Source organism: Ursus americanus, chromosome 11, assembly GCF_024610735.1.
Source record: "Ursus americanus isolate L20-20 chromosome 11, mUrsAme1.1.p, whole genome shotgun sequence".
NCBI lineage: Eukaryota > Metazoa > Chordata > Mammalia > Carnivora > Ursidae > Ursus > Ursus americanus.
In genome coordinates, this window is record NC_142137.1 from 45,678,323 (window position 1) to 45,690,951 (window position 12,629).

The 12,629-nt window shown below is 38.7% G+C and overlaps 1 protein-coding gene across 1 annotated transcript in view; it reads right to left on the bottom strand.

The window, feature by feature from the left end:
• Positions 1-2,699: 2,699 nt before the first annotated feature.
• MOXD1 (monooxygenase DBH like 1) overlaps positions 2,700-12,629 on the bottom strand; it is an 87,098-nt gene continuing 77,168 nt past the window's right edge. The window contains exons 11-12 of the mRNA XM_045805541.2: positions 4,619-4,787; positions 2,700-4,158 (exon numbers count right to left, since the gene is read on the bottom strand). Of these exons, the coding sequence (XP_045661497.2) occupies positions 3,958-4,158; positions 4,619-4,787 (370 nt within the window). The 3' untranslated portion in view covers positions 2,700-3,957. The remainder of the gene's footprint in view (positions 4,159-4,618; positions 4,788-12,629) is intronic.

Sequence of the window (12,629 nt, forward strand, 5' to 3'; positions counted from 1 at the left end):
CTCAATTTATCCAATTTGAAGGACTAACATTTATTCTTAATCCTTCCACTATTTATTTATTTATTTATTTATTTTTAAAGATTTTATTTATTTATTTATTTGACAGAGAGAGACAGCCAGTGAGAGAGGGAGCACAAGCAGGGGGAGTGGGAGAGGAAGAAGCAGGCTCCCAGCAGAGGAGCCTGATGTGGGGCCCAATCCCAGAATGCCCGGGATCATGCCCTGAGCCAAAGGCAGACGCTTAACGACTGCGCCACCCAGGCACCCCCCTTCCACTTTTTAAAGTGAAATGTTGGTGATAGATTTCAGGTGTCTCAGCCATGAGCTTCTTCACAAGACTAATTCTCCGTCATGGCAGAGATAATAGCAGTTTTTGCTCACAATTCTAAGGCCAACACTCCAGTGCACAGACTGGCTCCAAGGAGGATTCCAGTAAAATTTGTGAAATAAATAGTAGTTATCTTGGGGACCTGAATCACCTTAAGAAGGAAAGTAACTTACTAAATGAATCATATGCATTGAACTATTATGTAAGCATGAAATAAACCTTTTTTGTGTTAAACCACTCGTATTTTGGTATTTGTTGCAGAAGCTAGTGCAGGCTCACATCAGTGTATGGATTCACACAAATGTCCTTTCAGAGGCATATCCTAGAAGCAGATGTACCAAAAGGTTTAAAAGTGGTCTTCTCTAGGTAATAGGATTAATGGATTTTGTTATTTATTTTTTCAAAGTTATCATATTTTCTAGATTCCCTTCAGTGAATAGGCGTTACTACACATTAGGTTTATATAGGTATCTAATCAAGGGAAAAACACAAATGAAATATATGTATATGTATATATATATATATATATATATATATATATATATATACACACATTCAAATATATATACACATTCAAATATATATACACATTCAAATATATATATACATTCAAATATATATATATACATTCAAATATATATATACATTCAAATATATATATATTTAAATGATTTCAAACTCCAAGACCTCTTCTTATTTTGTTTTTGGGATCCTTCTCCTCTCCCTGGATTCTTGAAGCCCCTTGCTTGCTCTGGACCTCCAAACTGGGCATATGCCCATCTTTAGTCAGAACTGACAAACTGAAAAATAATCTTCCAGAGGCATATGAGGAATCATCACAAGCCAGCTTCCCTTTTTGCCTCTCCAAAACGGCGGGCTACTGCCTAGGGGAGAAAGACCACTTGGATTATCGTACTCTGAGTGGATCTTCATTATTTCATTCACATTTGTAGCTTTTTATTCTGAAATAATTTCAAACTTAAAAAGAATAGATTTTTAAAAACCTTTCACCCAGAGTCCTCTAGTGTTATCATTTTGCCATATCCATATTTAAATTATCATTCTTTCTCTGTAGGTGGATGATGGATGATAGATAGAGGATAGATAGATAGATAGATAGATAGATACAGTTAGATGGATAGAGAGATAGGTTGATAGAATTCTGAACCATCTGAAAATAATTTAAACAAAAAGTTGAAGACATCTGGCAATATTCATCAAAATTCAATTTATAATTATCAATTCAAAATTCTTGAAAAATATAATTATTAAGACTTTAATTTCACTTATAGTAATTTATTGTAAGGTAATATTTATAATCACAACAATGTTTATCGTACTGGAAATGGCTTATGTATCCAACAATAAGTTCAGGTGAGCAAATTGTGCAGTTACGTACGGCGCAGTTACGTACGGCGCAGTTACGTCCGGCGCAGTTACGTCCGGCGCAGTTACGTCCGGTGCAGTTACAGTGCTTCCCTACGTCCATCTGTTTGCCACACATCATTGGCCGCCACAGCCATTAAGATGAAGTTCAAAGCTCTGAATAGGTTTGCCTCTGTGGACTGCACCTCTCTTCTCATTACTAGGACTCTCTTGATCCTTCCTGAGACTCCTTCGGAGAAAGCGATCATCTTCAAGATACCCTCAACCTCACCCGGCTTTGATGAATATTGGCTTCATCACATGTTTTCCCCACCTTTCCTGAATTAAGGATCAAAGCAGGGACCATTAGACACGCAGACTGTGTCCTCCCTTGTCTCAGACAATCCTGCTAGCCTAGGAAACAGGTCATGCAACGTGACCAAGGGCAGGGTAAAAAGCCTGGACTATTCAGGAAGGTCTGCTCACTGTAAGAGCAAACTAACTTAGAATATAATCAGAATCCTACCAAATTTTCAACAGATAACCTATCCTAATTTCAAATAAAGAGTCAATGCCTCAAAATTATACATTCATGAGAATTCCTAAGAGAAGAATGTCAGCTTTATTCTTAGTAACATCCACTGGAAAAGTAGATTCCCTGAATCTACCATTGCAAACTTCCAAAAGCCATGTATCCCTTTCTAGCCTGTATATTCACCTTCCTCACTAAGAACAATGAAAACAAATATACTATTACATAATTTCCAAAGGAAATCACTTTACTTTGACATCTCAAATTCAGACATCCTGAAGTAAAAATAAACATGAAATTTCAAATAGGGAGTGTTTGGGATTATCGTGTTTCTTATACAAATATTTGGATGGAAAATCATAGAATTCGATATAGCACTTATGAAATAAAAACAAGTAAAGTTAACTATGAAATATGCCCCATAAATATTACAAACATTTCATTAAGTGGATAAATTCTGAAAACCAAGAAGGAAACACTCCAAAATACAATATTTATTTAAAAGACAATATAGTTTGTGTTGAAGACATTGCAGGAGAGAAAGGGCTTACAAATGGAATACAAAAATGCAACATTCTCAATCCGTTTGACGGGACACATCAATACCGAATCTCTTGCGTCCCTCAAGGAGTGTACAAGATACCACACAAACATTTAATTTTATTTAGTTTATTATTATAACCCAACAGACTTAGCTTAAGAAATGAGGAAAGGACACACAGCGAGAGTTGGCTAAACTACACAAAGGGAACCTAAAAAGTGACAAGATTTTCCATTGGTGATGATTTTACTAAGGGAAGTTAGTTCATTAACTAATATAAAAATAAATCTACCATAGCAACTGTGACTCAAATTGAGCCAGGATGCCACACACGTGACACCCAACTCAGTCAGTGAGGTGCAGCAAGGACCTCACACCTTCCTAGGCTGGCTCGTACCACCTGGCCTTTGACCCTGAACCTCATGAAGAACCCCTCACAGTGCAGGGTTTGCAGCCAGCTACATATTCTCCTCAGCCTACAATCCATTATGCACCATTTCTGTGTTTCCCTTAGCTTTTTTCTTTTTAGAAAGTGACAGAGCTCAGGGAAAACACTCACTTGGCCAGCACTGAGTAGGGAAGGAAAAAGAGAATACTTCACGATGGGCTTGGGGTAGTTTGGGAGTACCAGTAGACTCAGAGAAACAGGGAAGCTAGAATGGGCATCGCTGAAAAGCACTGAGGTAAGGGGCCCATCAGTTTTTCACAGAAAAGGGCAGAACTTGAATGAACACTACAGGACAGAAAGGACCATTGTCACACTGGGGAAGTCACACTCAAAGAACAATAAAGAGGAAGAAACGTGGAACAGAGAGTACTTTCTTTTACATTTTTAAGATGAAAGCATTTTAAGAAAGGAATCTGGAAGCCAAATCACCAATTAAAAAGTGAAATAACAATAATGAGTCTTTCAATAAAATGAAACATGGAAGGAAATAAAGAGCTCTTTTACTTCCACTTGACTTTGTCCAAATTGTTAAAAGAGGTTGTGTTAAGTCAGTCCAGTTCTGTGTATCGGCGATGGATACATGTTATCAGACGTATCAGAGCAAAAGAAGAGAACCCAGTGGACATTCTCAGGCAGACAGGGAAGGATGCACGTGGGGTGGAAGGGAGTGTGTGAGCCGACGATCTCCACAGCCTCACGCGCACTCTTCCTGCCCACAGCATCTTCAACCTGACACGTTCGGGTCACAGGAAGCATCGTTCCCAGGCACCGAATGACAACCACGGGCGTGTGCTGGGCAGCATGCCGCCGAGAACCAGGCAGCCCACGAGCAGCTCAAGGGAGCGACTTCTGTGCAGAGAAGAGGAAGAAGAGGCTCCACACACCAAAGGCTCTGCTTTGTACGGTCTTTCCACGTGGGGAGGTAACGCTGTCATCCCTTGAATCTGAAAACCAAAGATTGTGATTGAAGAGAAGGTCTTGCTTAGCTCCCCCACTTGGGCTGGGTAAAAAGGGGGTGGGTGGGAGGGGCGTGCCTGCTGAAGGAGTCAACTGTCAGGGGAGTCGGAGCCTTAGGGATTCAGAGGGAGGTGGAGAAGAGAGCCACGGGGGCCTTTGGGAAGAAGAGATAGACATTTGACTCTGTTGCTTTTTGAAGCGCTCATCCCACCTATTCCTGCTTCATTCTGACCTTAGTTGATCAGTCCATCTCCCCCTTCTCGGGGGGCAGACTCAGGAGTTTGCGGTCAACCCGAGCAGTTATTGAACAAATGAGTGATCAGACATCAGCAAAAGACAACTGAAACGTTGGGTTTGTGGCTATTTGTTCCCTAGATTTTGCCTGCTGGGGATTAGGTAGAATGTGACATCGGGTTTGTCCGAAGAGGAAAACAACGTAGGGCTTACCGACCACTCTGCACTGTCTGTCTTGGAGCATCTCACGTTCACGGGCAAGCTAAGGACAAGCTTGTTGAAGGAAAGACCTTCCTTTTTAGCCCATTTAAACTTATTCATTGCGTCCATGAAAGAAAGGTTTTTATACTGCTTGGGGCTTTTGATAATGAAGGGCCAGGTCCTGAGTTTAAAATAATCACAATTAGTCATATTCAGAACAAAAGCATTACATTCGCCATTACTTTCCAACATTCTAAAATAGACCTCATACTTGTCCATTTTTACACACGTAGAAAACCGAATGCAAAGGATTGATTGAGTCACCAGCAATTGCCTGAAGAAATACATATACTGAGTAAGGAGTCTTTTGAAAAAACTCCTTATTTTAGTAGCAGATGGGTACTACTCTCGACAAATAACTTGGACTCAGAAAGCTTCCCCCAGCCTCACAATTCCTCGCTAATTTTTTTGGCTCTCCTTAACGCTATAGCTGGTACGCGTTCAGCTCTGCGGAATTGAACGCTAATGCTGTAATGAAGAAATGTGTTACTGTAAGACATGGAAATTTCAGTTCCATAGAGTTGAAAAGCCTGACCCCTGCTGGCTGGCCTGTTCTGACTTGCCTAAGTGATAATAAATTTAAAAAATCTGAAACTGAACCAGTATTTTTCAATTTTACTGAGAAAAAAAAATCTGTGGAAGATATACTCTTGCTTCCACTTGCTGCTCTAAAGAAACACATTAATGTCCACGAAAGAAAGAAGAAATCACAGAAGAATGACACAATATGCTTGAAAAGATACTCCTCAAGTGATGTTTTTCATTAAATGTAAGTTTTATATTATTGATTCCTGAAAAAAGGAGAAGTGTAAGTAAGTGTTGGCAGACCACAAAGTTTTACATGAACTAAACCGTGGGTCTTCCCGGAGATTATCATGGGTAACCAGCAGGAATTTGTCTCCCATAACATCTCAAGAAGATATTCCAGGGGTTCCAGTAATTACCAACTATTTAACCTCCAATTGAGGAATTTACACTTTTAATATTTGATATTCACAATTTCCCTTTAAAAAACATTTATTCATTTATTTGAGAGAGAGAGAGAGCACTTGAGTAAGCAGGGGTGGGGCGGGGGTGGGAGCGGGGAAGAGGGACAAACAGACTCCTCACTGAATGGGGAGCCAAACGCAGGGCTCAAATCCACAACCCTGAGATCATGACCTAAGCCGAAACCAAGAGTCCACAGCTCAACTGACCGAACCACCCAGAGGCCCCTACACTGTCCTATTAAATACATGGAAAGCTACAACTAGGTTTTATTAAAAATAAAATAGTTTTAAAATCAAACATTAAAAATAAAATTTGCTTTTCAAAGACATAAGGTGTCCATCTTAAAAAAAAGAAAATCAATTTCATAACCAGTGAGAAATGCTGGAAGGAAATCATCAGCCTGTAATCCCATGAAACACCACAAGGTGGCATCAAAATCCGCACTAAAGCGTTCAGTGGGACTAAATTGGCCGCGTTTTCCCCAGCCTTGCACGTGAAAGTGAGTAGCGTATTGCACACAGATGAAATCTTTAAAAAGTTTTGCTGCTAGAATAAATCAGTAAGCTAGTATTTTCTTTTTGAGATTTCACACTATAAAGTAACAGAAGCGGTATAACCACACTTGATAATTTACGATAAGTGCATAGAGAAGGATGTAGAAAAGGTTCACATGTTCTGAGACAGCATGACCGGGGCGGTGACTGGGCACGTGGTCCTGAGCCTCTCTGAGATGGCAGCTTGACTCATATTATTGTCTCCTCTGCATTCCTGCTGACTTTGTTCAGGACTCTAGCTATAATGACGTCACACCAACAAGCCTCCTACCCCTTCCAGCCTATCCTATACCACACTTCCGGATTACCTGTGAGGAAAGGTAAGGAAGAGATAGAAAGAGGAGAAATCCTGAAAAAGTAAATATTTATCCTGAGTATTTTTCCTTAAAAGACTAAGCTTTAAACCAGAAACAGATAACCTTGAAGTAGCAAGTTCTGCTCTCATGGGGGCTCTTGGGAGTTGGTTAGGAATATTGGGAATGGTTTAGAAATTAAAACAATTTCATTTCTCTGTATATCTGAGCAGTGTGTAAATGTCTACCCAGATGCATATATAAACAAGAGGGTATTATTTATGTATCACTGTAGTTGGTAAAAACAAATTACATTAACATTATGATTTAATATTGGTGAGCAATTTTCCTTTGTAAATTTAATCTAACTGACAAGTTGATTACATATATATATATATGTAAATGAAATGAACTTAGACTACCCAAAATAATTTTGGGAAAAGAAACAAATGACAAAGTGTTGGGACTTACACAGTCTTATTTCAAGACTTACTATAAAACTATGATAACAGCGTGTGATATTAGAGTAAGGCTAAACATGAACATCAGTGAAACAGAATTCAGAGTCCAGAAATAGTATATGACCCAGCAATTTTCCACAAACATTCCGGGGTAACTCAATGGGAAAAAGGTTTTTTTTCATCGAATGGTTCTTGAATAACTTGATATCCATATGAAAAACTGTCAACCTCAGTATTTAGCTCACAACACACATAAAAATTTACTCAACATCGATCATCAATCTAACCGTAAAAGCTGAAAACTATAAACTTTTTAGGGGAAAGAAAAAACAAGAAAATATCTTCATAACCTTGGGTAGGCAAAGACTTCCTATACAGGATATCCAAAGCACAAAATAAATTTTAAAAAATAATAAAATGGGCTTAGAAAAAATACCGTTAAAAAACGAAAATGAGAATCTCCACAGACCAGGAGAAATTCATGGTAAAAATATATCTGACAAAAAGCATAAGTATAAAGAACTCTTTAAAAATATAAAGAACTCTTACAACTCAATAATAAGAAAACAAGTAACCCAATGAAACAATGGACAAAAATTGGAACAATTAAAAAGGAACATATATAAATGACCAATAAGCGTGTGAAAAGAGGGTCAACATTGTTAATCATAAGAGAAATGGAAAATAAAATCACAATAAGATACCATGACATCTGCTTAAAATAAATAAAATTTAGGAGTTCTTATACATTACTGGCAAGAATGTAAAAAGAAACATCATTTTGGAGAGTATTTTGAGAGTCTTATGAGGTAAACAAATCAGTGATTCCAGCACTCCGTGCTAGCCCAGAAAATGGAAAACAGGTCTATTCAGAGACGAATACAATACTGTTCATAGCAGCCTTCTTTGTAATAGCCAGAGACTGGACACAATCCAAATGTCCTTCAACTGGTGAATCAACAGCTGGATTTCGGTGTATCCACACGAGGGAATACTACTCAGTAATAAACAGGAGTGGGCTGCTGATACACGCACCAGCATAGACAAATGTCAAAAACATTGAGTCCAAGAAGCCAGGCACAAAAGAGTACATACTATCGGATCCCTAGAAAAGATTAAACTAATGTATGATAGACGCCAGATTTGCAGTTTCCCGAGGCTTCGTGCGGGAGGTGGGACTGTCTCCAGAGAACAGAAGAGAGCTTGGGGGGTGATGAAAACATTCTATATCTTGTCCGTGTTGGGGTTAACGAGGGTATGCACATCTGCGAATGGGTGCATTTTGTCATAGGTAAGTTCTACCTCAAGCAATTTGACTTTAAAATAAAATAGTAAAACAGAAATAAAAACATACCAGCAAGCCGATGAAAAAAAGACGATACCATGTCATGCGCTTGATAATCTAATTGTTAAAGAGGAAAGCCAGGAAATCTGACCTAACAAGTTATAACTCCTAATCCTTTGGACACTCCAAGAGTAGAGGAACGTTGGGAAGCCCACAGTAAAGTTGTCTCCCTGATAGAAGAGAAGCTTCTGGGCCACCACGGACTTGACCGCATGATGTAAGGCCTCGGACATTCCTCTATGGAAAGGGATTCAACCCCGGCCAGTTAGAAAACTTCTTCAGGGGGGCACCTGCCTGGCTCGGTCAGTGGAGCGTGTGACTCTTGATCTCCGGGTTGTGAGTTTGAGCCCCATGTTGGGTGTAGAGATTACTTAAAAACAAAAGCTTTAAAGGGGCACCTGGGTGACGCAGTCAGCTGAGTGTCCGACTCTTGGTTTTAGCTCTAGTCATGATCTCAGGGTCGTGAAATCAAGCCCCACGTCAGGCTCTGCGCTCAGTGCAGAGTCTGCTTAAGACTCTCTCTGTCTCTCTCCCACTGCCGCTACCCCCCCACCCACTCTCTAAGATGAATAAATCCTTTTTAAAAATTAAAAAGAAAGAAAGAAAGAAAACTTCATCAGAAGATTTTCTTAATAACATCTGAGGAAGGAATAACCCATCCACTGTAATCCAGAGTATACAGTCCCACCTCTATACCTCTATCCCCACAGCCCTTTCCCCTCAAAATATGGTAAAGTGTGTACATAAAATATGTCAGCCAAACCTCAAACTGTGGTGTGCAGAGACAGAGGGCTACTGTCAGGTTTGCTTAGAAGGTAGACAAGAATTCACCCACGTTTTATCAGAGCAAAGAGACATTTTAGACAGAATTAGCTCAGCACAAGCAAGAACTGACATAACAAGCCTGCAAACATAGGGAAAGAAGAAATTATTTCATGAAAAAAGGCAGAAAAAGCTGACTCTAGAAGAAAATACAAACCAATTATGTGGGAGAGAATTCCCACAAGTATTTCATGTACTAAGTTTATGTAATAAGAGCATGAATTTAATTAAACAAGAGCTCATGTACAGGAATTTAAAACAGCAGAATGAGATGAAAAGGGAGATAGCAGACCAATGGAAATAAATTTAGGATAAAACAAATTTAGCACCAAGTAAATTAGAAAAAGCAAGAAGCAGAAGAACCCTTCCAAAAAATTTTAAGAGAAAGCACTTGTGAAAAATTCCAAATAGATTAGAAGACACTTTGTAGATATAATATAAGAAAATTTCCTTGAAATGAAAAAAAAAATAAGTGAATATATGTAATGAAAGAGCATGTTGTGTTTCAGGAAAATTTACTACAGATGTTCGACACTGAAATATGGTCAGTTTAACTTACGAATTCTACAGGTAAGACGAAAAATATTACCATTCATCCAAGGAGAGCTCCCAAGGGGAAAAATGGTATGGCCCCAAAATATTACATCCAGCCAAATGCTGTCCAGATATAAATGCAGAAATTCTCAAATATTATAAAAAAAAAACCAACACAAAAACGCAGGGCATAAGCACTTGGAAACCCTTCTTAATGAACCAACTTGGAAATAACATTCTGATGAATCAAATGAAAAAGCTTAGAAATGTAGAAATCCTATAAAATTAGGGATTATCACTGAATCTATTAAACCCTTAAAGTTGCATTAAATATTGTGGGAATTTGATTTGAGAAATAAATGGGAGGAAAATTTAAAGTCTTGAAAATCCAAAAATGATAATCTCAGTAATAAATATTTGGAGGCATGGAAAAGGGCTGTGGGGGAAATGTGAAATTATGAATGTCCTCATCTTTTATGATCTGAAGTCAAAACATGTAGTGAGACATGTATGTGCAACATTTTCAAGTCTTTTACAATCTGTGTTCTCAACATTAGAGACCCTTTTATGAAATACTACCTCTTGCAGCTAAAAACAAGAGCAGCAACCATGTTTATCTGAAGTTCAACGAACGTTCAGGTTGAGCTTCATGTTTTTATATAAATCTTTTAAAGATTTATTTATTTATTTGACAGAGAGAGAGAAAGAGAGAGCACAAGCAGAGGGAGCCGGGGAGGGAGAAGCAGGCTCCCCGCCAAGCTGGGAGCCCGAAGCGGGACTCGATTCCAGGACCCTGGGATCATGACCTGAGCCAAAGGCAGATGCTTAAGCAACTGCGCCACCCAGATGCCCCGTGTTTTTATATAAACTAAACAAAATGAAGATTTAATGTGTTATTTGAAACAGTGCACAAATTATCACCTTTATAACAGCAATCTATTCATCTTTATTGCAACATCCCCACAGAAAGACGTCTGTAATAACATTCAATTAATGTTAGCATTGTTTATTTCCAACAGAATTGGAGGTGATGGCTTGTGCCTTCTTTTTGAAACATTTTTCTCCACATTCCTTAAAGCCTTTGTAACAAGCATGGGGGATTTTTACACATTAGAAACATAAAGGGATTTTTCTTACAAAGGAAAAATACATACACGTCCCTTGATTCTTTTTTAGCGACTGAACAAATTACATCGAACTTTCCATCACATCGGCCTCACTGGAGCTATGTAGACAAGGTCGACGTGTGGTACAGCAGAGAACACAGAATTGATCTAAAAGGGTGATCTCGTCTGTTATCTGACCTTTGTGAGTCTTTCTGTTTTTCCTTAAGCCTTGCCAGATCTGTAGGAGGCAGGGGAAATCACAACCCCTGGAACAGACAGATCCTGAGACAGGATGTAGTTGTCTCTACTTTTCTACCAGCTCTTCGTCCAATCCTAGGATTGTTACAGAATGTTTAAAATAAGACAGTGCACCTAACTAATCATCACATTAAAGGCATGGAGTAGGAGCGTAGGGGTTATATATTATAGGATGGTCCTCTTGAGTAGGGGATCCTGAAACCAAATTCGCAATATTCTCTTCGGTAAAACAGAAAAAAAAAAAAAAATCACCCTAGCCATTTCTCTTTCTGATCTTGTAGCCAGTACCTTCTTGGTCTGGCTTTCAAAAACGTCAGCGTCGGTGCGATGAACTCACTTGAAAGTCTGATTTAAAGAAGCCTGAACATCAATTTTATAACAGAGGCTCCTTTTCACTCGTATTTTTGAAGAATAAATAAATTTAACCATGTAGTTAGTGGTTTTATGTGGGCAATGACATCTCAAAACTGGCCTGGTTCTGGGAAGCAATCCTCCCTTTTTATATATATATATATTATGTTAGTCACCATACAGTACATCCCTGGTTTTTGATATAAAGTTCGATGATTCATTAGTTGCATATAACTCCCTGTCTTTTTAAGTAATGAAAAACCCAACTTCAGTATTTCTGGGGAGAGACCAAAGGTGTGGGCTCTAACAGAGCTCACTGGAACGGGGGAGTGGGGCATTTTCAGGGGATTTACACAGGTTGAACACCAAAGAAGATAATTAGGCCATAGAATACATTTTAAATCATCGCCTTATAAAACAAACAGCTTTGAATGTCCATTTGTTTTTAACATGCTCTCAGATTAACCCTTGAATGGGAGAAGTTTCTAGTCAATCTGTAAAAAAATATTCTAAAGGGGGAAAAAAGGCTACTAAGTCTTAGTTAGGAACAATACTGATGTTTTAAAAACAAAACTATAGGAGCACCTGGTTGACTCAGCTGGTTAAGCGTCTGCCTTCAGCTCAGGTCATGATCCCCGGGTCCCGGGATGGGGCCCCGTGTGGGGCGCCCTGCTCAGGGGGGAGTCTGATTCTCCCTCTCCTTCTGCCCCTGCCCCCTGCTTGTCCTCTCTCTCTAGTAAATAAATGAAATCGTTGGGGAAAAAAACGAAAACAAAACTAAATCCTAGTGTTTTTAGAATGACCTTTTATATACTGTTTTGATTTTCTTTATCACTTTATTTTTTGCATATGTAATTATTTATTTTGAATAAAAAGGCAGGTATCTATCTCCCTGTCTGTATCAGAGACACAGTGAACACCAGCTCCTCCTTTGATGATGAGCCATCTGATGTGGAGTAGTTTCTGAAACCCTCAGTTTCCATTTCCTCTTCTACAAAATTGGGATTATAAGTCCTATTCTACCTACTGGAATTGTGTGAAAACAAATTAATGGCAATTATACATGTGGAAACACTTTATGAACTACACACAAATTTACATAAGCCTTTTGTTGTTTGTATTTTAGTAGATACAGACTTCTGTTCTGGTGGTCATTGGGTTGTCTGGGTAGGAACTCACTAGAACATATTTACAAATAGTATAATTTAAAAAGAAGAGGGCTCTCAGCTCATCATTTACAATCTCTATA